This window comes from Synchiropus splendidus, chromosome 11 (assembly GCF_027744825.2).
Source record: "Synchiropus splendidus isolate RoL2022-P1 chromosome 11, RoL_Sspl_1.0, whole genome shotgun sequence".
Classification (NCBI taxonomy): domain Eukaryota; kingdom Metazoa; phylum Chordata; class Actinopteri; order Syngnathiformes; family Callionymidae; genus Synchiropus; species Synchiropus splendidus.
Window position 1 is genome coordinate 17,716,647 of NC_071344.1, and position 24,313 is coordinate 17,740,959.

The 24,313-nt window shown below is 43.9% G+C and overlaps 1 protein-coding gene across 4 annotated transcripts in view; it reads left to right on the plus strand.

The window, feature by feature from the left end:
* The window catches only part of htr4 (5-hydroxytryptamine receptor 4), a 92,723-nt gene extending 84,104 nt beyond the window's left edge, over positions 1-8,619 (plus strand). For all 4 annotated transcript variants that reach the window (XM_053879444.1, XM_053879440.1, XM_053879446.1 and 1 more), the window contains one exon: positions 4,604-8,619. Coding sequence is in view for 3 of the 4 variants with exons in the window: in XM_053879440.1 (XP_053735415.1) it covers positions 4,604-4,691 (88 nt within the window). In the remaining variant the exon portion in view is untranslated. The remainder of the gene's footprint in view (positions 1-4,603) is intronic.
* Positions 8,620-24,313: the final 15,694 nt, after the last annotated feature.

Below are 24,313 nucleotides of genomic sequence, written 5' to 3' on the forward strand. Positions count from 1 at the left end.
CTGAAGAGGCGACGTGAGCGCCGGTGATTAGAGGGCGAGAGTGGATATTAGAGCGGAGACGTGGCGCGCCGAGGCGTGGCGGGTCAGTCACTCGAAGCACGGACGCCTGCCCAGAACTGGCTGCTAAAATGTGTCTAATATCAGTTTGAGCTGGAGGAGAGACGTCAGCTGGAGACTTTGGTGTGACACCCAAGGTCACAGCTAGCTGCCTTCAACTTCAGACACCTCTCCAGGCCTCCTGCTGGCGCTTTCCTCTGTGACCTTCGCACCATCGTCATTGTGCTTGTCTCCCTCGATCCGTGCTCTACAATCTGATCCAGTGATCGACAGGGTGGAACTGTAGATTTTTCCATCCGTCATATCTATGCTGCATGTTATAAGAACAGTAAGCTAGTCAACAGGCTACACAACAACCCCAGAACAAATGGGCCCGGAGCCCATTCAAGTTATAGAACTCATTCATTACTCTTGATTTTATTCGCTATCAATAACCATATTTAATCTACTTACACGTAAACAGACCAAAACCTTGTGAAACCCTGGATGAGACCATGTGGTCACTGCAACAATATGTATTTGTCATTGAAAAGTCCAACCAGCAGCAAAACCATAAAAGTCATATTCATCAAATTTACTAAAGAAAAAAAATATTCTCGATTCAAACTGTTGGAAAAACTGAATACAATTCTGAACAAAATTAATGTAATAAAGCCATGTCTAAAATCATAAATTAAAAATAGTATATTTTATTTAAACCCCAAAGAATATATAAATGAAGTGCAAATAAAAGTATCGTCATATAATGTTCTGATTAATTTTCAAAACCGCTTCAACAGGTGCTTTCACGAACAGTTTTTACTGTTGGGGGCCGGATTACTTTTGTTATCATTTTTTTTCTTTTCAGGAACATCTGGTAACTATCACAGCTGTTGTCCAGCTGTCCAGTCAATTCAGTGACACACTACAGCCACCATATGAGGCTAATGTATTAAAGCTGAGCGTCTTGCGGCCCTCACACTCAAACTTTTAGCAGCCCTCTGGAGGGGGGGCGCACGCGGCCCAAACATGGGCCCCGGCCCTATGGCTAAGAATCACTGCAATAGATGATAGCTACTCATGATGCCTAGTTTTGAATGAGTCCAGACAACAGCTCCAGATCATGTGCCATATGGAGTTACTCTTCAGAATCGATGGTCAACGGTGACAACTTTTATTTTCAAGTTCAGGGAACTGCAAAACTTCTGAATTACATCCTGCTATTGGCACTGAAAAGACAGATTAGATTACAGCAACCAAATTATAATAAAAAATAGTCAAGTAATATATATTTATGTGAGTTATTACAGATGTAAATGAGAATGTAAAAAATATACATCTCACATCAGATCAACTTGATTTGTGCAAAAAAGTTTTGGTGGAACATCCTGCCTGATTTATCAAGGAATCAAAAGCTGAACCAGTCGGGCGAGGGATTTGAAGCTAGCAACAGCAAAATGATGATGTTGTGGTGAGGATTCTGGGCACCTGCCAGTTGTGTTTGGAACAAGGAAATTCCCAGGTACTGCCACGTGTCGCAAGTTGTGTTAAAGTTATATTCATGTGTTACTTCCTGTTTTATTTTGATAGTGGTTGGTGCAGTCTGCACTTGTCTCTCTCGTGTCCCCCTACTGCCGTTGGGCCCTTGCTTTGGTCCCCTTATCTGCCTGTCTGTTCCTCAGCTCTGTTTGCCGCCACGCGTCTTCTAGTCCGAGTCAAGTCAAGTCTAGTTAAGCCCTGGTATCGTCAGTATGCTTTGTGTTGTGTGTTAGTTGAACTGTATTTTGTATCGCTCAAGATTCCTTTGGTCGAAACTCTTCTTGTTAAATCTCTGAGCTTTCACCTGGTCTCCTGCATCTGAGTCGACCTCCATGAATGAGCGAGACAGTTCCACCCTCTGGTGACGTCACCAGGAAGATCCGAAAGTCCTCACCAGCCTGAATCCCAGTAGGCTTCCTCAAACATAAACAGGAAGTACGTGTTTTGAATCAGTGATTTACACTAAAAGAACAGCTTTTGACCGAGGCGCTTACTGGGCTGTGATGTCATTCCCAGCTCCGACGTCCCAGTTCCGAGGACACTGTAACGCAGCATATGTTACTTTACCCTTCAGTCCACTCAGGTGCCCTCTAGTGGACACCATCTCACAAAACAAAGGCAACAACTTCAAGCTGGACCCCAAACAAAGTGAAGCAGCCCCAGAAATAAGTCTCCAACACCCCGACATGAGTCGCTTCCTGCTGCCAAACTGCCCGTGAAATTCCCCTCTCTGGCCATTCCGACTTTCAGGGATTTTCAAGAGTAAACAGGCTTTCGATTCCCACCGGAGTGGAACCCAAATTGCTGCCACATTTGATCATCTGGCCGAGCGCCGCTGTCGTCTTCCAATTTGCTGACACGCCATTTTTTCTCTTCTTCAGTCAACTGGAGATTAAACGGCAAAATAATTTTCTTGCAGCCGTCGACGTTTGACTCATTTCCACAGCCCTTCTCTCCCTCACACTTGGATCACACGAATGCTAATGGGGGCGCTACATGTGACTGGACCCGTCCTGTGTTTATGTGGAGCTTTGTTTGTACACAGCTGAGCCCACAGAGCGGGACGCAGGATGGAGATTTGTTTAATGAGGCCAGAGGACAGAGACAGAAGGCTGGGATTAAACACAGACTAAACATTTCTTCATGATGCGAGCAGCAATGTGGCCAACGCACATGAGCGAGACACCACGACCTAACGTGACATCTGAGGCTCCCACACGGGTCAAATACAACCTCAATGTAAGTGGAAAACTGAGGCATCCTGCGTCCGTCCCGAGGCCTCCTCCCTCATCAGAACATCACCGACTATTTAGTCCAGTAATAACAGGACGGATAGTCACTAAAGTCCGGGACACATTGACACATGAGGCTTCCGTTCCCTCCCTCATGTCCACTAGCTTCAGCGTTATGACCTCTGGAGGGGACGTTTCTCTTGCTAATAGGCTCATAACATTCTTCATACCAAACCAAAGTCGCTTCTCGACGACGTACCTCTTTTGCTTCCTGGAAAAGTCCCAGTGCGGCCGGAACGCCAGGGATGGCGGCAGATAGAAGCTGACAGCGTTTACAGTGGAGGGGCTTCTTTATGGGACAGTAAAAGCTCCAGCTGGAAACACACTTCACTGACGCCTCAATACAAACTGGAGTAATGCCCATGTGGCTCACTTGGAATATTGTCCTCAGTAGTTTTATGAAGGATCTTTACATTCAAATAAAAATGCGCTGTGTGCGTCAGGATTTTTATCTTTGTACTTAAATGTTGAGTCATTGAGAGAGACGACGAGAAATGAGTCCATCAGAGGGACGTGTGGAGAAGTTTGGAGACAAAGGGAGGATGGAGCGTTTAGACAGGAGGAGAGGAGAGACAGAGTTGGACTGTGAATAGTGGAGATAGAGAAGAGGGGGACAAGGTTGATGGATGTGGTGATGAAGTGTAGAGGTGTGAGGATGATGATGGTGTGGAGGAGGTCGAGTAGATCATGGGAAAATAAGCATATTTTAAAAAGTTATGCTTTGAAAATAATCCAAAAACTACTAAAATTTACTAGACAAAACAGTCGTGGACCATGTATGATTTTAAAAATACTGTTAGTCACAAAAAGATGGCATTAATAATGAAGAAAAACGTATCTCATCTAATACCTCAGACCTTTGTACACATGTGCGTTCTATGAAGAGGAGCAGGGCAAAGAAAACTTCTTACATCCCTGTCTTCACTTCTCGCAAATCCATTAATGGGAACTTTTGTTTTAAAAGTTTAGAGAAAGTAGACGTTGTGTAGAAAACTGAGGGGGAAACTGAGGAAAGATCACTTTTGTGACTTCATTTTTCTTTTTTTTTGCCCATTTTATTTTTTAAAATAAGTGATCCTGTTGTTTTTATATTTTTTTGTTTGCCTGTGTGGGTTTGTTTATCCTACTTTGTGTCAACACACTGTCCTTGTGAGGACCGTTTGACTTTGTGGGGACATTTGGCTGGACCACACAAGGTTTAGCTTGAATTTGAGGATGAAGACTACAATATAACTGGATTCCAGTTTGGTTCAGAGTGGTTCAGGTGAGCCATGTGTTTTGGGGGGAGAGGCTGTGGACTCTGACACTAGTTCCTAATTTTCCACCTGTTTGTGTTGCTATTAAGGTAAGACCAGTTTAATAATAGTAGAGAAGACATTTCTCTTGTGGGTCATTATTCAACATTGCTGTCTACAACTCTCTGACACCCACATGATCATTTTTTTGTAGGTGTTGAGGAGTTTTTAACATCTTAATATTCCATCATTTATGCAGGAATTTCTGCCATTTTTTGTAGTGTAGGCGTCGGTTTGCGGCGAGATAACATTGATCCAACTGCTGGTTCATTTGTTTTTCTACACCTCTGATCTGGAGTTTGGAGCTCGCTGTTTTTGTGTGTGTGTGTGTGTGTGTGTGTGTGTGTGTGTGTGTGTGTGTGTGTGTGTGTTGCGTTATGTGACATTAATCTTGAAAATAAACAAAACAATTCTGAGGTGGTCTCTCTGTTCTTCTGGCAGATACACAGTCCTTCACAACGGGCTCCACGCAGAGCTGGAGAAGAAGTCTCTGCACTCCGACATAGAGTCCCACGAGTCCTGCTTGTGACCGGCGACGGCTCTTTGGTGGACTCTGCGGCGGGCTCCCGCCGCCTCGGCGCCACTGTCTGCTGGGAGAGGCGCAACCCGGTCAGATGGGACATCAACTCTCCACTGGTGCACTCAAAGCCTTCGCAGATGTCCGTGGTGCTGGTCCGGAGAGGGCGTCGACCCCATGAAGTGGGACTCGCTGTGGGCGGGGGATTATCACTGCTTTGGGAAGGTTCAGCAGCTAACTATGTTGCCAAAGCTATCCGATATCACATGCAGGGGCGGCTGTCTCGTGTCTCACTCGAGTCGTTGTGCCAAACGTGTTTCTGCTCGTGGAACTGATTAAATCTGCTCCCACATTTTTGACCCAATTTCTTTTCGCAAATGATCTTTTTCCACTCATGGATGAACCGGGTCATGAGCTCGTGCTGCGTTCAAGGCACAGGAAGTCTTAGCACTGAAAGAATTCATCCAAGTCATCAGACATAGGTTTCATTCATAAGAGTCAGTGTGAACCACACGCATCAATCTCACAGCGTGGGGTCCAAATTGTGCCACCCAATGTCTCAACACTAAATGCTATGCTAATCTGAAGCTAGCTCTTGGTCACCTACGCTATGTTTGGTAGCAGCTTTCTCGCTTCTGTCCTAAAATGACTCACTCGGATGTGTAGGATTCACCTGATTCACCTGTGTGGGACAGAATCTGTCGATAAGTTAAACCATCCTGCAGTTAGGGGTCCGAGGACAAGGACTCACTCAGGGGTGTGACTCCAATAGTGGATCTGGTTATCAGAATGTTTGCATGAAAGACACTCCCTGGAGGACAGTGGTACCTCGGTTTTGTAACGTCTCGGAATTCAAAAAACAAACAAAAAGAGATTTTTTTGCTTCGGATTTCAAACGAAAATCCAGAACTCGGACACCCCCGTAAAAAGCCGGAAAAAAAAAAAACATGCGCGGACCGATCAGCTGACCCACGACAGGCTTTGTTATTGTGCATAACGCAGCCTCTGTATGCAGACGTGTCCCATTAGCTACATTTACTGACTGATATTTTTCTTCATAATGAGGTGTAAAACTGTCTCCACACTGGACCGTGGTAGAGTCACAGGGGAGGTGCTCGCTCTCCACACCTCCGACAGGGATGAGGCGAGTCTGGGACAGAGCATTACTTAGTTTATGACTTTGTCACAGCCAAACTGCACAGAAGCGCACATTCAGAGCTGGACACGCACCGGGCACCTCTTCACTTCTGTAGAGACGTCACTCACTCGGCAACCCCTCCCACATGCAGCGGCCACACACATAGAGGAACAGCGCACCTGCAGCAGACACTCTACATTCACTCCTACAAAAGCCTGTTTTAAGGCTTGGAACGCATTATTTCTTTTTCCATTCATTGTAATGGGAAAAATCGATTCAGATTTCGAACAAATCGCTTCTCGAACGGCCGTCTGGAACGGATTGTGGTTGAGAACCGAGGTACCACTGTATATATAAAACCTCATCACAAGCAAAGTGTGAGTCCCGGTTTGTTTAATCGACTAATTCAGGTCAATTTAATGGGCAAAACACTGACATTTAGCCACGGTTAGTATGGAGCGTGACAGTCAATCCTGTCCCCTAAACATCAAGCATCCTTAATGGTTCTGGAACAGAACAATTCTATAGCCATCTAACACCCAAATGAGTAATGTCTAAGTATTTTCCTGCCGCCTTGAACGCAGCATTGCCCACTGTGCAGACCAAAGCTGTGGAAACGTAGAGTCCTGCCAACGTGAGCGGCAACAAGACTTTTATTTCATGAAACATGAGGGTTTTGCGCGTGTGTTGCGCGAGTCTGGCGCAACATCGAGGTTGCCAAAAAACAAACTCCCGAGCATCGGTTTTATTTATTAAAGAGATTAAATATGAATTTAAAAACTGGGCCTTTGGGAAGATTTGCCCGCGAGCTCGCAGGATGTTTGTCTCCCGGGTCAGACCCTTCCAGCTTTCCAAATCCCCACTAAGCTAAAATGTGGTCACAAGGCTGCATTAAAAAGTGCATTACGAATGAGTTGTTGTTCTCTTTTTTTGTTTACTCCATGCAATAAGCATGCCGCATAAGTGGACCTCGATGAATAAAAAGCTGCTCATGAATGATTCAGCAGGTAATTGTGATGATGCTGGTGCAATATGTGTTTCCATGGTGATTGGCTCTGAAGCAAAAATTGTATTTATGTGTGTCTTTTGAGTCACATTCCACCCCACTGCTGGTGTTTATTGGCTGTTGGTGATCATGCTATGCAAGCTGAAACACCAGAACTGATCTCAAAGTGTTTTGGCAGATGCGTCTGCGGGAAGACTCCTGAAATTAAAATTCATTTTTGACCTCATCTGTCTGCGGTGTGACGTTGAGAAATGTCCTCCACAAGCGGTAGGGGGTAGTTTGTCACCTTCCATTTCATCAAGCTCTGAAGTTTAGAACTGCTCTTGCTACGATGATATGATCAAATAAGAAAGTTTAAAAAGACCCTGAACCTGCAGTGAGGTGTTCCCAGCTCACCAGTGATGTCTGCCTCCCCCTGTTGACATCCTGAGGAGATGCCTCAGCTGCCTCGACTTGCTTCACTTGGAGGAGGAATTAGTGAAACAAGATCAATAATCCAACATTTGAAGTTGGTTATGAAGGCCAGCAACAAACTGCTCCTGTCTTTAGTGTCTTTAGTTTTAATACAAAATAGCCAAACGTAATGCTAGTAAACATGTTTTAAATTTTAGTGTAAGTTTCCTCTATAAGGAAACAATATATCAATAAGGGCGTGGCTTGTTGGAGTTATGGATCCATTCTTGCTCATGTCAATATGTGCCTGCCGTTACCACGGCAACCATTGAAGCCGAAAAACCCTCATGAATTTAATGAACCAAGCTGGAGACGTACCAGCCGCATCGCAAGGTTCCTGAAAGAAATCAATCTGCTGGAAAGTGAAGTCATCCGAGAGCTTGAGCGTTTCTTCAGGTAGATTAGCGGCGGGTAGTGATGAAAGCCACCCGACTCTCGCGGCAACGTTCTGATCTTCCCTCTGAAGTCCATGTCTCTCCGTGTTAGAGCAGATCAAACTGTTGACGTTTGAGTGAACCTCATTCCTGAAAATGTTTGATTCAGTTTGTTCACTGCCGTCACATGGTCGTCTCTGTCTGTAGCTCCCGATCTGTTGCCAGGTTATCAGTGACCTGCAGCCGAGTCACCCTCAGACACTCCCAAATCAGATTCCCGTCCCTTCATGGCTGTGATCCAGGTTAAGTGGATTACATTAAAAGGCTCTCAGGTGAACCACCTCGATGTCTTCAGAGTCCCTGGAGCTGAACAGAACAATCAAATGGTGAGTCTCTTCACTGACCCCATACGGGTCCAAAGCTGAGATTTTAGGAACTAGATAACTGTAACAAATAACAAATGGCTACTTTTGAGAAGTTGTTCATCTAGGCTGACAAATTCAACCAAGAATGTCAACATCAAACAAAACTGTCTGAGGTGTAAATTCATCCCTGGTCATCTGGAGACTCGGAGTAGAGCATCAGAAGATGATCCACCTGTCCAACTCTTACGATAATATGCTTCCACTCTGGATCGGGAATGTCTCGGGATCAAACATTTGAGAGTCCGGAAATCGGTGATGAAATGAACACTAGCTAAACGCTAGCAACCACGTTGTCTTTACTCAACTGCGTCTTCTACATGAAACACTAACACTGGAGTGTAAAGCTGGCCCTCGGTGTTGCTGTGTTGTTCACGTTGTTCATCAAATGTTTCATATTTTGGTCCTCAATTTACAGAAAAATAATCCAAAAAAAACTGTCTCCTGAGACGTCGATCGCTAACACTTCGTTTCTGAGCTCATGGACTGAATGTGTAGATACGGACTGAAGAAAATCTTTTGTAAAACATTTCAGTATTTATTTTGACAGAGGTATTTTCATGTAAAAAAAAAAAAAGAAAAGAAAAACATGGTAAGTTTTCTGTTGCTATGTGACAGTTTGGATGAAAAAGGCTCATTAAAATCACGTTGATAATCCTGCTCTTGACTTTCTTTTGAGTGGACAAGCGCGTCCGACTTCCACGCTGAGCTTCGCTCCTCCGTGTGGAGGTGACTCGGTGTCTCTTGAGAAGATTACGTGGAGATGAAGCAAACAAAAGAAGCGCGATAAAGACAAACACCCGTCGGGTAATTTCACAAGAGGATTACATTGTTTTGTGATGCTAATTTTCCCAAATTTGCAATGCTTATTTTTCCGTTCTAATCCAAGTTAAATGCTGCATCTGCTTATGTTGCTCACTCGCCAAACAACAGCTATATCCTTGGGTGCAGCCTCCTCCTTCCTCCCGCGCTCCATACGGCTGAATGGGCCGGAGACGTTCCCCATCCAGAGGGAAATGAAATCTTGTGTTCAATAGCGTAGAAGCATGGACCTTCAACATCTTGAACAAAGGCTGTGTACATGGAAGCGGTGGCTCGGAAGTGCTGTCGGTGCAACGCTGGCGGGCGGGTTTATTGAGGTGACTCACCAACACCTGGCATGCTACCAGGTCGCTTCACACTCATCTTTACTCTCATCTGCTGCACGTTGTCAAAGAAACACCACAGATGATGACAGTGGTTTTAAATTGGAATCTGGAAGAGCTAGGAGGTCTGTTGCTGTCCTGCAATTCCACGGAGATCTGGACGTGGTAGAGTGACTAGCTTGCGAGAGAATGCTCCAGCACAGTGGGCCCAAGTGGTGAAGAAAGAAGACACTTTTTCCTCACATAAACATGGTTTACGTTATTTCAAAAATTTTGGGGGGCTTTTTTCAAAAGCGTCATTGCTGCTTTGGAAAATGTGAAACAGTTGCCACAACAGAACTGGCCATGAGCCTCACGGGTTGTTAGTGTTGAGTTTATTTTTGAGAGTGATGCCGTCCTATGACTGAACTAAGGTCACTTTTGCATGAGAAGTTGGGTTGGTCCATTCCGGGACGCTCTCAGATGATTCTGATTCTGTCCCGGGCGACCGAATGCTCCGCAAGACGTAGCACTGTCAGCACTAAAACTCTAAAACAAACATGGCAGCGGAAGCTTTTTCAGGAGCAATAACTTTCACATGGCCTCTGGAGTGTTGACAGGTCAGTGTTAGCGACTCTCCGATAAAGCCAGCGCTCTCATGGGGAACCATATCGTCCTCATACGTGGCGTGATGAATGGCTCTATCAGAACCTCTGGTGGCCATGGTTGACATGAGACATGAATATTCAGCAGCCTCTTTCTTCAGATCAAGTGATAGTGAAAGTCAAAGCCTGGGCTCTGGTGGCGCGCCATTCATTAGCACCTCACAGTGACTCGAGAAAGAGCACCCATTAAACTGGTGATAGCTGGTGGATCCCAGCTCAGATGAGGCGATGAAACGTGTCGGAGACAATCGTCCATCTCTGATCTTCAGTGCTTTCTGTCTGTTTGGAGAATTCCAGCTCACGGCAGGCTTTAGGAACAGTCTGCTACACACAACACACCAGGAGAGTCAGATCAGGTGCTCCCAAATCAAATGACACTTGATGCAAAAGTGCAGGAAGGGAATTCGGAGAGATCATTAACAGTTCATGGTCAACATCCTCTCGTCCACGGTTGGACACACAAGCTTCACCTTGATCTCGGCTACATCTCGTAACTATCAAATGAGATCAGAAAAACAACCTGAAAACAACGCAATAAGTGTTGAAATTTGAGAAGTTTTACCAAATATTAGCATTGAAAAAAATGGACTTACACATTATGATCACCAGACCATTGAATATTTGTGGTTTTTATTTCATTCAAAACAATAGGAATAACATAATATTCTATGAAAATAGAATAAAGTACAGAATGGCGTAATTAGATAGTAATATGATTTGAATGACATGATCATTCAGCTATTTACAATAAATTGCCTTATATTTTTAATATATATTTATATTCATCTTTCATAAATTACATCATTGTCAAAAACCATATCTTCATCGAGACTGTGGGAGAAATTATTCAAATACATTTAGAATAAATATATATATTTATATATATATAAACCATCTCATTCTGGAGACTGTGAAAGATTATACAAATTTATTATTATTTATATATACGCATATATTATTTATATTAGTTATATACACGCAATTTAATATGAGTGACCGAAATGCAACAGACAACAAAGAAAAAAAGTTAAATAATTGATCAAATATAATAATAATTTCTATTATAAATCCATCCATGAGTAATACATTTTCTTTTTGACTATTCGTGTAAAGTGAGGGTTGCCTAAAATACTGCTATTTGACACAAGCACTGAAAATTGTTTTTTTATTTATTTGTTTTTTTTTCCACCAAAATAAATAAATAATATACATATCAGATCACAGTAATGGATGAACCACTTGAAGTGAATGGCCAGGTTCATTGTGTGTTTTAAGCCAGATCGTTTGACTGGCTGAATCCAGCAGGTGTGGTTATTTCCCCGCAGGTCTGGCACCAAGCCTGGCGGTCGAGGGATCACTGTATGTCTCAGCTTCAATGAAGCGACGGCTGCAGGCGAGCGGACTCTGAAAGGGAAATGGATCCTCTAAAATAAAGGAATCATTGTCAAATGATGGAGAAGGCTTTGGAGAATTTGGAAATTCGCACGACGTGTCTTCCTCGTAATCTTTTAATTAATCTCCGTCTGCTCCAGCTGAAAGACAGTTCCAGTCATCAGAGCTCTAATACCGTCGACGGATGGAGGCGATTAAAGTGAGTAGATTTTAATTGTAGATAATCACCGCTCAGATATTGATTCTCCACAGGCGTCATCGCCCGGCATGACAGGCCGGTGCGTCTTATCCTCCTGGTCCAGATCGGCGCTGGACACCAGCTATTGTCCTCACCTGCTGGGTACGAAGAAGGTAGAGCTTCCCATCACAGTTGGAGTTTCAGGTTTTGGTCCATTATTGTGGTAGTGCTAAAACCGCTAAACCGCTTTGTCTTTACTCAACAGCGTCTTTTACATGAAGCGCTAACACTGGCGCGTCACGCTAGCCGTCAGTGTTGCTGCAGTGTTCATGTTCTCGATCAAATGTTCCATATTCATGTTCAATTTACAGAATTTTTTTTATTTTTTTATCTCCCGTGACGTCAATTGCTAATAGTTAGCAACCAACAAAGCTGACACCCACAAATGTACCTTCTAATTTTCTGCCCCTCGTGTCTGAGCTCATGGCATGAATGTGTGGATACGGACTGAAGAACATCAAATCATCAGAACATTTCAGTATTTATTTTGACAGAGGTGTTTTCATGTTAAAAAAAAAAACAAAAAACAGATTGAAGTGTCAAAGAAGGTAACGCCTTCACTGTTTGAGGGTTTTTTTTTGTTTGTTTTTTTATGACAGCAAAGGTAACAAAATAAATTCAATAAATTCCGTTTGTCATCCACATTCCTCCCACATTCAACAAGCATTCAGATGCTAACTGACGGTTCAAAGTTGTCCATTTTTACTAAGAGGCTGTGATGTACCCACGTCTCGCCCTGAGTAGCTGGGACAAACCCAGCCCCCGAGGCTCCAATAATGAATCATGAATCTGAGAACTGCACCTGTCAACCAACTTCAGTTCATCGAAGTGAAAATCGTGTTTCCGAACAGCCATTTTGACCTCAGCTTCAGCGGTGATGAGGAGAACACTCTACCGGGTCCTGGTATGAATTAGAACGTCCCGGCCTCGCCAGCCTTGCTGCCCTCGAGCACCTCATTTCTGGATCACCTTGCACCCGCACCGTCGACGGACTGATTCTGATTTACGACTTCCAGCCACTGCTTGGATTAGAAACCCACACATCAGTGGTCCGGTCTGAAAACCACCATGACCTAGCAGGTACCAAGAGCTCCCTCCGGACTGCAGCTGAGACCTTCACGGCTGCATAAGAAGGAGGATATTGGACCGGTTCAGTGTCGAGGCTGACATATTAAAACCAGAGTCTGGAGATTATACTTTAATCCAGAAGTGGCAGGAGAGGAGCGCTGAAGGCCGAGGGCCAGTGGACTCTGGAGGGTGTAGCGGAGAGGAAAATTAGAAAGTCTGCGAGTGGACCGACAAGGATACTGGGACCGAAAGTGTTGAGAGTAGCAAATATAAGTGCTTGTACTGGATGAACAAACAACTTGTTTATTCATGATGATGGCAGACTGGATTAAATCACATCATTAAACCCAGCAAGAGGAAGCAGAAGAAAAACCAGTCCGCTTTCAGCTTTGACATTTGCCTTCACTAATTCGGAATTCGGATTTTGAGGATGACTGCACTGCGGTTTTTTTATTGTGTATTCTTTCATGAATATTTAACTTCATAAAATGAGAAAATCATCATCCAAGCGGCTCAAAGTTTGATGTGGCTGTCATCTTAGACATTACTAACCAGTCCCTCCATAGTGTCAGAAACGATGGAGATGGATCTGGCGGTCAGCCATGTTTGTTTACGTGCGCCCCGTATAGTGTTCTGGTGACGCTTTGCTAGTCAGTTCCGCTTTTTAGTTGCATCTATTCTACATTTAAATCATAAGAATTTGGATATTTATGAATGGATTCAGAATCGTTGACGTCCGAGTCACGACAATTGGCTGCAATATTTGTGTGCAAAGCGTCGCATATGACTTCATCTCAACAAGGAGGGAGGGAATATGATGCCGCACATGCCGCGTATAGGGGAAGGTGAAAGGAGACTAAAGTGATTGGTGGGATTGGCGGGAAAGTCGTGGTAGTCGGAGAACATTCCTGCGCTTCACCGAACTCAAAGGGATTGGTTGGAACTGTGTTGATAGTTGCGATCACAACATCGCCACTGACTAAGGTTTGTTCAGGTCTGAAAACTGAAAGAACGAGTCATGTAATGACCTCCTCCACGATCCAACAATTGATCTTAGATTGATAATCCATTTTCCTCAGCAGCCAATTCTTTTAATTTCGTTCCGGCCAAATTGATTTTCACTCGTCTCCCATTGCTCTGATTCGGGGTGGATGGTTCTGGAGCGATGGAAAACATGATTGCTCTGCGCTTGTCTGACATTTAAGGTCTGATCGGTCGGAACAATGGCGAGGAAGCCGCGGTGGAGACTCAAATATAAAAGTGAGAGCCAGTCAAGTGCGAGGTTGGTCGGTCGGGTGGCATTTCGGGACGCCTGCGTGTGGGTGGTGAAGGTGTGCGAAGCTTTGGAGTGGAAGCTCAGTTGCACACAAATCAAATCTTCTAACACAAATAAACTTCTGGATCTGGCCTGGCACTGGAAGCAGTGGTCTGGTGGGGACCATCACGAGAAACCCTCAGTAGTCTATTATATCGGGTCTGAAACTTCAATATTCCTACGACCAATATGGTGAGTCACGATTGCATCAGATACATAGTTATATAGCTAATACTACAACACAAACATTACAATAAATAACCTACTAAAGCAGCTGAACTTTCCAACTCGACCTGTTGCTGATGGTTCTTCCACGTCTCGGCTGTTCACTGAGAGAGACCGCAGACCAGCTCACTTGTATATCCTATTATGTTTCCACGGAATAAAGTGAGCAACAACCAGGGGCTGATAAACAACAGGAGAACGTAACACACCATGTTGTGTTGTGCTCGTGGTTTGACAAAGACAAGGACAAACCAAGTCAACTGGTCTTCAGTCAAAGCACAACAAGGACGATGTTTTTGTCCCAAAATAGTACAGAGACTGGGTCTGCCCTAGGGTCCCCTCCATCTGAGTGCCTCCCCTAGGAGGAATAGCAGCTCTCCACATAGTTCCTCCTGGATGACTGAGCTTTTCTCTCCAAGATAGAGTCCAGGCAGAGAAAACTGAGGACCTCTAGGAGTCTAGGAAAATATTGGTGCACTAAAATATTGCTATGTTTGATGCCACAATACTTCAGTTTTTTGTCAATAATGCTTTTATATGTTCGTGTTTATGGAGAGTATGAAGGTCTCTGACTGCAAACCTCCAACACCCTTCACCTCCATGTAACAAGCATGTAATCTCCTGAGGGTGCAAGCTTGTCAACGCTAACCAGGACAATGATTGAATCTGAAGAGGAAAGACTGGGACTCGCAGCATTCAAAGGAGCAGTAAAGACTGGTCAAACTACCGTAAAATGTGCCACACTGAAGTCAAATAATGGACCACATCAAACCTACGATCTCAGCATCGCACCGATGGAGCTTCTTCTTCTTCATGACTGAAGCCATTGCGCATCTTGTCAGGATAGAATGCAAAACACACAAAAGTCATAAACCAGTAGGCGGAAAATATGACTTTCTTACAGGAGAACTTGACAGATGAAGCCCCCAAAAAAGAATTGGATCATTGGACTAGGACTGAGAGACAAGACAGCTTCCCATAAAACAGAAAAAGTAGTACTGGGGCCCAAGCCAGGGAGTGTTGACAAAGAAAGAAGACAACATGACTCCTATGTTTTATGGTCAACTGTCTCCTTTTGGAGATGCAACACAAGGGTTCTCTTCCGTCAAGACTCCAGGGTTGTAAAGCAATTCAGTTAAGTGGGAGGCGGCGATCGCTACCCCAGATAATCGATGTCCACAGCTGAAGGCCACAACTCCAGTGAAAACTTGTTGCTACAGTGCGCAGTGAAATGGCTTCAAAGCAGGGTCCTGTTGCTTCTTCAGGGGCGCCTGAGGTGAGCAGTGGTGGATTACCAGCCAGAACTGTTAATGGCTCCAACAGCTCCAGACTGGGAAAGGCATTAGGAGAGATTTGTGAAACACTGTGTGAAATCTGAATGACAGTGAGTTAATGAACAACTTGGATCCTGTCGGCTTGTGTTTGTGGTCGATCTCATTAGGAGCACTTCCTCGTCTCATTGCTCACGTAACAAGGGCAGAATTAAAAGTGATGGCTGCATTAGTCGCCAACTCACGGGAGACATACCCAGGAGAGTCCATGTTGAGGAGCAGCCATGAACTGCACTCTGGGTTTTAGACTCTTGAATTATCGCCATCGCCGACGGCCATATATCCACCCTTCAACGTCTTCCATGTCCAACATTCTTGGTCCAACACTGTCTCTCCTCTCCATGAATCCACACCATCGGGCCTTGCCAACTTTGTCTCCAAGCTTGTAACTCTGATATGCTCCAAATGACGACCTCAGCATCCGCATCTCTGACTCCTGAGACTCAGACCACCTCTTCATGACCTGTATGTCTCCAGGACCCAGAAATGTGGAGGTCAGTGCTGACCCTTCTCACCCTGGTCATGGACTGTTTGTCATTTCAGACCAGAACCTCCCGCGTTTTTCCCTCTGTTGTCGGACTGTTTGCAGTTTCCATTCTTCTAATTCTTCTTCTTCTCCTTCTTTAGTTTTGTTCATTATTGCCCGGCGTACCAAAGCACTTTCCTAGTTGGTAGGATCCTCACTGGCCTTGGCAATATAGCTGATTCTCATTCTGACATATGACATCAGACATACTGCACACCATGGCAGTGACTGTCCTCCATTCATTTCAAAGTCCTCACTCTTCCTTCTCCTCCCTCTCATTCTTTCTCCCTCATCTCCTTTGTCTTCACTGCTTATTTGAATCCACCATGTCGTGGATATGACGGTAGTACTGTGACAGTTGAAAAAGCGTTTTCAGTTGGACCGTGCTGGAGCTGGTGTCTGCCTGGATGTGGCAGAGAACACCTCCAGACCAGCAATAGCCCACAATTAAACTCTGACGCACAGAATCCTTCCAAAAATACTCCGACTGTAATGGAAATTGACTAAATTTCAGTTTCAATTTATGAAACTGCACGTCCCAATTTGGTTAAGAGCCGGGCGGTTGAGTCATGGAGCTGTTGTGCTGTCAGATCTCTCGCACATCGCATCACAGCACCTTAGGAGTCAATAGCCAGACGACAATTACACCCTGATGGAGGCAATCTCCACGACATCCACATCGCACAAGTCATCTGTCTGACGTGTGCAGCCAGCAGGGGGTGTGAAGAGAAATGACGCTGTTGCTGACTGAAGGAGCTCGGTGATGAGATCTGTCGGCGATTTCCTTGTCAATTTCATGAAAGAAAAATCTGTTTGGTTATGTTTTTTTGTTTTATATATAGCCATTGATACTACAATGACCTTGAGTTTGTGCCATTTGTGTTGTGTTTAAGTGATGCAGTGAGCAGTGATGAAAGAGTCAGAGGAGGCAGACAGCGGGTAGAATACAATAGTGTAATTACAATTATACAAAAATACAACAAAAAGCATCACCGAACCAGAAGAAATAAACTGAAGTCCAAAATCCAAAACGTCAGTGAACCGGCCTGAGTCCACAATGGAATAATGTCCAACAAAAAGCGTCACCGAACCGGGAGAATGAATGAAAGTGGAGTCTGTAAATAGAGAGAAGAAACACAATGAACACTTAAACACAAATTTAACTACAGTGGTCGACAAAATACAAACTCTGAACACCAGTGTTTCAGAAAGAGTGATCAAAAGTAAGTCAACGAACGGATAAATGAGCGAAGGAACAAGGGCATCCGAGGAGAGCCAGTTTACCATAGGATACAACTGAAGTCGATCGGGCACACATTGCTGGAGTCCAGGTGTTTTTATGCTCAGACGATGAGTGGATAATGAACTCCAGCCGTGCCCCAAAACAGGAAGGAAAGTGGGAAACACAAAACAGGAATTGTGGGACAAAATATAAGCAGATCATGGCAGTATGAGTGGTGAAAAAGAAGAGTGTGAAACTCAAGCCCTAGGGGAGACTTTGCAAAACGTAGGATGATAGGGGAAGGTAGCACCTTCCTCGCTTCCAATGGCTAGAATCCCGCTCCTCCCCTGACCCTAACCCTAGCCAATTTCAAATTGAGTTATTCTGCTGATGAATGAACAGCTCCGCCAGAAAAGACTCCACTCGCCCTATATTTAGAGATTTAGAAACAAAGAAACACCTTTGCGCTAACACGCAAACTGAAAATTTGCCTCTGGAAAAGATGCTTTTCATAAACTATGGCCACAGTGGAGATCTCTGGTGGCGGGTTTACATATAAACGGAGCAAAACGGAGGAACGGCTGGCAGTCGACATCACAGTATGTGGATCTTTTTGGATTGTTGAAAACACTGTAAATTGACCTTTTATTTATTAGCCTATGGTTGACGGTATAACACATGAATGTAAACTGAAAATCAATGCATAAAAAACGTGCTCCAGTCACGAACCGCCAACCTCGTGAACATCCAAAGTGACAAGCATAAAAACTCAAAAGTCTCTTCATATAGCTGTTTCAGCCTGCCCTGAGGGTGAGATGGCATTTTCTGGGCCAAGTAGTAGAGGTGCAACAAATACATTAGAAATGGCATCGATAAGGACAATGAATTCTGAAACTCAAGGTGGACGGGACTTTTACGAGAGATGGGAGCCTACGTGTCAGAGATGTTCTACGTTTAAATGAGCCTCACATAATTAGAACAGAGACATTTTGACTGGTCAATAAATCCATATTCCAGCAGTTTGGACAGCGATCCCTGGTGTTAGCAGTCACCTGATTCGCCATAACCTATTTTGAATCGACAGAGTTCATGACCCTTTCAGTAATCTCAGTAAAAACACACACAAAAAACAACAACCATTAGCCCAAGCAAACAGGGACCTTCACAAATCTGTCTGAACAAGAACTGACATCATGAACAAACATAAAGAGCTAACTGCAGGTTTAAAGTGTAACTCCCACACTGATCTTCTGCTGTGTGTGGCTGTCATGGCAGAGAGAGTAATGGTGCAGTCCCAGCTGCCTATATCTTGACAGAGCAGATAATGGGATGTCCCAGAGGGATGTTGCAGCAAATGGCTTCTCAGGTAATTGTATTCTGCTGCTGTCCTGGGTTCTTTTTGTCAGAGCGGGCTCGATATGGCTGCTGACACCAGGGTCGTTTAGGGAGGTGCGCTTCATTTTCAGGAAAAGTAAAAAAAATGATTTTTTATTAACATGGGAAAAGCAGATCTGAGGTCTGATGTCGTCCTCCTCAAGGCCCCAACGAAACTCCTCATCCACATGGTAGGTCCACTTCATATATATATATATATATATATATATATATATATATATATATATATATATGTCTGTGTGTGTGAAAACTAACCGTGCTTGCTTTTCAGCAAGGTGCGGAACAATTGGCTGAAGTTAAAGGTCATGTTTGAAGAACAGGTCTGTCCAAAATACTGTGAGTGAGTCAGTCGAAACTAACACCATCCACATATAATATTCAGATGTGGTGTGCCGTGTAACAGTGCCAACTGCCAGTGTTTGGTGGGGGAAGCTGCTTCTGCCTCCTTCAGAATCTCTTTCTTTTGCTTGTTCTGTCTGTAGTATGTCAACTGAAATGTAGTTTGCCAACTTTGCTCACTTTTCCCAGAACAACTCTAAATGAAAGAGCTCAAAGTACAAAAGGAGAAGTTCAACAGAGTGAGGCAGCAAAATGATAACAGGCGACCAACACTCAGTACGGGAAATGGAGAGATGCAAGTTACATTTAGAAAGCGGGGCACCACAGGGGTCATCACTTGCACCATTTGCTGCAGGATTTCACAGAAACCTTGCAAGAACTCAGGGAAGACATCCACAGATTTATCGAGATGCAGACAGCAGAGTGCTGTGGGTCTGCAGTGACACCGTCGATGCCTCTCCCTGTCAGGCAGCAGCACAGCTGACAAAATGATGTCATTAAAAGGATCATGTTTTCGACACAGCCAGGGATTTTCTCTTCATAACCTGAAGACATTCTCCAGTCTCACTTTCGTACTCCTTCTGATCACCATTTCCAGTGTCTTGTTCCTCAGCAGTGACTCACTTTCGCCTTCTCCCATGTCAAAAATGGGATGTGGAGAATCAAACATGCCCTCTTCTCCACCAGCTGTGTTCAGGTGGCGCTGTTTGTTGTATTCTACGAGTGACTGGACTCTCTGGCGGAAGAGCTGGATGAATAGAACGGTTTTACTGAAGTTAGCTTCTGGTATTGCTACTTTGCTGGGATGTAGGTTGGTTCCCAGCCAGGTTTAGGGATTGTACTGTAGAGTCGTAGTAACAACAAGTTTGTCGCCTCTGCCTTAGCTCTCTAGTCAAGACCTCAGGTTTCATGTGTTGGTTTCAGTCCGACTAGAAATGTTCCTTATATATTCCTTAATCTGCACTGCAATAATCTAGAAGCCGACTATTTGAAAAACTCACTGGACATCTACGGAGACAAATTGTCTTTCAGAACCTCAAAAGTTACAGTACTGTTCAGGGTCGGTGAAGTCAGATAGTTGAGGGAATCTAAGTGAGTCCCTTTAGTTCTAGAACCAAGACTCTTTTTGGAAACGGACAAGGAAATGACTCGCTCTAACTGTTGACCAGGTTTAACCTCAAATATGGAACTGATTATGAAACAAAAACTTCTGGAATACCTGAAGGAGTAGGATGTTGAAAATAAGGTCAGTGGACATTTCAAGTTGAGCTCTTTGGGCATCTAAGGGATGTGAGGAAACATCACACACATCTGCATCGAGCTGCAATGATTCAAATCTCATCATGAAAATACCAGCAACGTTCTTTTCTGTTTCCACATGGAGCTTCACACGATGTGGCCCATGTTCACTGGCAGCTCACGTGTGTGCAATTAACACAGTTCAAAGGCTCGGACTGACCCTACACGCCACAGCCGCGGGCGCAGCGGGGCGCCGACCAGGTCCACACTCAGGCCCAGATCCGCTCCAGGGGGCCGAGTGCAGACTTAATGATGATCTGTCCTTTATGTTTTGGTCTGAGGGTGTGAATTCGGTGGGACGGTGCTCGTGGCTGGAGGTGAAGGATGGTGGTGCAGCGTCTTTCTCATCTCCTCCATCAATATTTGAGATACACAAGTGTTGTCACTGATGGGAGGCCAACTCTGTAACCGACATATGCAGCACGAAGCAGTGTAGAATCCCACAAACCAACATCTGAGCTGCCATGTGATGACGTTCAGGCGTCACAGAGCACCGCGGCGTGTGCAGGGAAATAGAAGATGCAAGGGATGAAACAGTTCAGGAGCTCATTCATGCTGGGATGTCAGCTGTTTGCCAATGCAACATCTCCTGAGATGATGCATTGGGCTCGCACTGCGATATGGATTAAGACTGGCACATGGGTGGAGAGGCCCTTCGAAACGAAGAAGCATTGAGCAGGATTATAGACAGGAACATGTGAAGCAAGCAACGACGCGTGTATTAAGACTGAAGTTGAGAGACAGGCTCGCACCTGCGGAGTTTCAACCCAGGGAATAAAATGTTTGGCAAGGTCACGCAAGTCCATAAAGGAGATCAATCAGATGACCAGAGACAAATAAATTTATTTACCTTGAGAAGAAGATTAAAATTTCATAATACCATGGTTACCTTGTTTGTTGTTGTTACCATGTACCATGTGATTTCCTCTTGCTCCTGTGGGTTTTCTTGCAAACCGAATATGTGTCAAGAAGTTCCTTATATTTGGACTTGAGAATAGCTTTTGTGGACTTCGCCATCTTCTTTTCCGACCTTGAGACCTGGAACACACTGAGCTTGACTCTGATGCTGTTGCCATCTCGGACTTCCGAGGAAAGCGGTGTGGAGCACAAGTCATGGGGAGTCACTCACCTCCCAGGCATTCACACACAGTAACCCATGAACATAGTTCAGATGTGCTCAAAACACACATGTGGACAAGGAGACACAAAAGTATCTGGCTCAGGTCAAACAGACACACAGGCACGTTTTTTTTTTCACTGTTTTCACTGTACTACAACACTTCTTAAGAGAAAATGTTCAATGCCGGACTATACATTTTATTTTTAGTTTCAATTTTGTGGGCCAGTCTACAAAGCTTATCAGATTTATGTTTCATGGTAAATTTTATTATGTACTTTCAGTCTGTCTGGAGAGTGAAAGAACATTTTTACAATTCTCAAGATATTCTCCGGTGAAAAAATCTGAAACAGAAAAGTCATTCCACAATTATCTTTTATCATTTATATCGACAACAGTTTTCATATAATAATTACACTATATTTCAACACTTATTTTGCTTGACGGCTCCTCACATCAGCCACAGTATGCAGTGAGGTCACGTCAGCAGATCCACCAGGAGAAGTGGTAACAATCTCCTCTGATAAAACCAAAAGCTCTGACTCACTGTCGGAGCTGCAAATATTGTAAGACGTACTTTCACTTCAGATGTTGGAGTCGTCAGAGAACTAAAGGCAGATCTGTCAGCTGCCGTTGAGACTCAAATTGGATCTGAGAAGAGAAGAAAGTGGAGCTGTTGCGGCGATAAAACTCTCTCTGACAGCAACATGAGTGAGTCTGGACTTCCCTGGGCGGTGCAGCAGTGAAGGCAATATTGACATCACGTCCTCTGCGCTTCAGCTTCTTCTCCTGTCGGATGGGAATCACAGAAGTGAGACGCAGCTGTGCGCCGTGGCGGCCTTTTTGGGGGAATAAAGTGGCGTTTGTCAGAGTTGCAAATAACAACAAATCTAACCGACGCTCCAGAGAAACAGATGATGGGACCCACGAGCTGTCCAAACCCAGCTCCACTGAGCCTTCTCAGCCTCCCCACGTCTGCTTCAAATTGCTGTGACAGCATCTGTTGCTTTCTGACTCGCGGACCACCCAAACCGACGACTGGTTTTCATTCTGGGCCACTTTCATCCCCGAAACAGGAACGTCACTGTAACGCCTGCAGGTCGTGCGCAGGAGGAATATTAACACATACATGAATCCTGGTGATTGAGCGTGTTTACCTGCTGCTTCCTGGTGATCTGGCTGGTGAGAGAGAAGACCTGGGTGAGAAGTAAATACAACAGGTCTTTACACGTCGAGGACCATCTCGTCCACATGTGTTTTGTGAAGGCGATGTCCTGGGAAAGTGGTCCAGTGAGGTGTATCATGCCAAGTGTGCATCCTGCCTTCCACCGCTTCCTCCCTCTGCTCAGGTTCTGAGCTTTCGACTGAATAACAATGACTATATTAGATGTCTTCCCTGTGAATACTCCCTCAGACCACATCCTGGACTGTGATCTCTTTGTTTCTTGTAACTATATTTCACTGTTTTTTACAGAGGATGACCAATTTGTTTGTTTAAAACCGAGTCAGTGACTAGATTTCACGAGTCCTTCCCAGAATATAACCAATTCTTCATTTATTTCAGAAGTCGTCATTGGACTGTGACTTTGTAAAAGAGTGAGAACCAGCAGTGTGGACTCGAGTCGCTCTTAGTGTTGACCAGGTTTGACTGTGACTCCTCTAAGCATTAGTTTCTTTTCAATGACCGGTCCCAACTTCACTTTTTTCATCGCACATCTGTTAGGAATCCAGTCTGAGAAAACTTGACTCTCTAGCATCGAACTATTTACTCCATGTCTCCCCCTCTTTTGGTGCTAACAAAGCGTGAAAGAAGCCTTTACCGTGCTTCATGACTTCCTGTCGAAACCTCTCCCTGCGATTGAGTCCGGCTCCGAGCTGAAGTAATATTATGACATTTCAGTAACGGAAGTCATTCCCAGGTGTTGTACATCACGTGTCCAATAACAATCTCAAATTTGGCTCCTGGTTTTCCGCACTATATTCAAAATTACTTAATTTACAGGACAGCCGATTCACATGTGATTTTGAAACAGACATTTTCAAACTGTTACATTTAAATGGCGGGTTACAATGTCTTGCTAGTTGGTGGGCTCCTCACTGACCTCAATAAAGCTGATTCTGAATTACTATTGTCAAGGTCGATGTGTTCACGTTGTGTTTCCTTTGTCTTTACTGACTCCTGGTGATAGTTCGTGTGTATTACATTGCACTCGCAATTTCGAATTCTGGCAGGAAAAAACAGCAAACGCTCTCAGTATATATATATATATATATATATATATATATATATATATATATATATATATATATATATATATATATATATATATATATACACTCGTCCTCAAAATTATTCATAACCTTGATAATACTTGTGATTTTTTTTTTCAAATTTGTGTGTCAGTTATATGTGGCCAACAATTGAAAGAATGACAAAAAATATTTATTTCTGGTGTGCCCAAAAATGACTGACAATCTTTCAACAAAATTACCACATTTGGCACATTTATGTTGAAAGACTGTAAGGGATATGAATAATTTTGAACATGGCATTTTTGGAGACGGCAAAGATAAATATATATATATATATATATATATATATATATATATATATATATATATATATATATATATATATATATATATATATATACACTTTCATACTTTCAATTGTTGGCCACATATAAGTGACAGACAAATTTAAAAAAAAAAACCAAAAACAAATCATTAATTTCTTCACAAAATCTCGTAATTGTGTGTGACTTTTCATATATTTAGTACCTTCGTTTGTTTGAAACACAGTGGAGTCCAGCTCTTGGAAATGATGAGCAACATTGACCCACCTCTACATACAGCAGACTGGACTGTAAAATAAAAACACTCAAGCAGCACAAGTGCTTGGTTTGGCCCCCAGATGTCGCTGTGTGCGAGCATGCGTCATCAGTTTCCGTCCTCTGATTGGTTGGTCAGAGGAAGCCTGCGAAC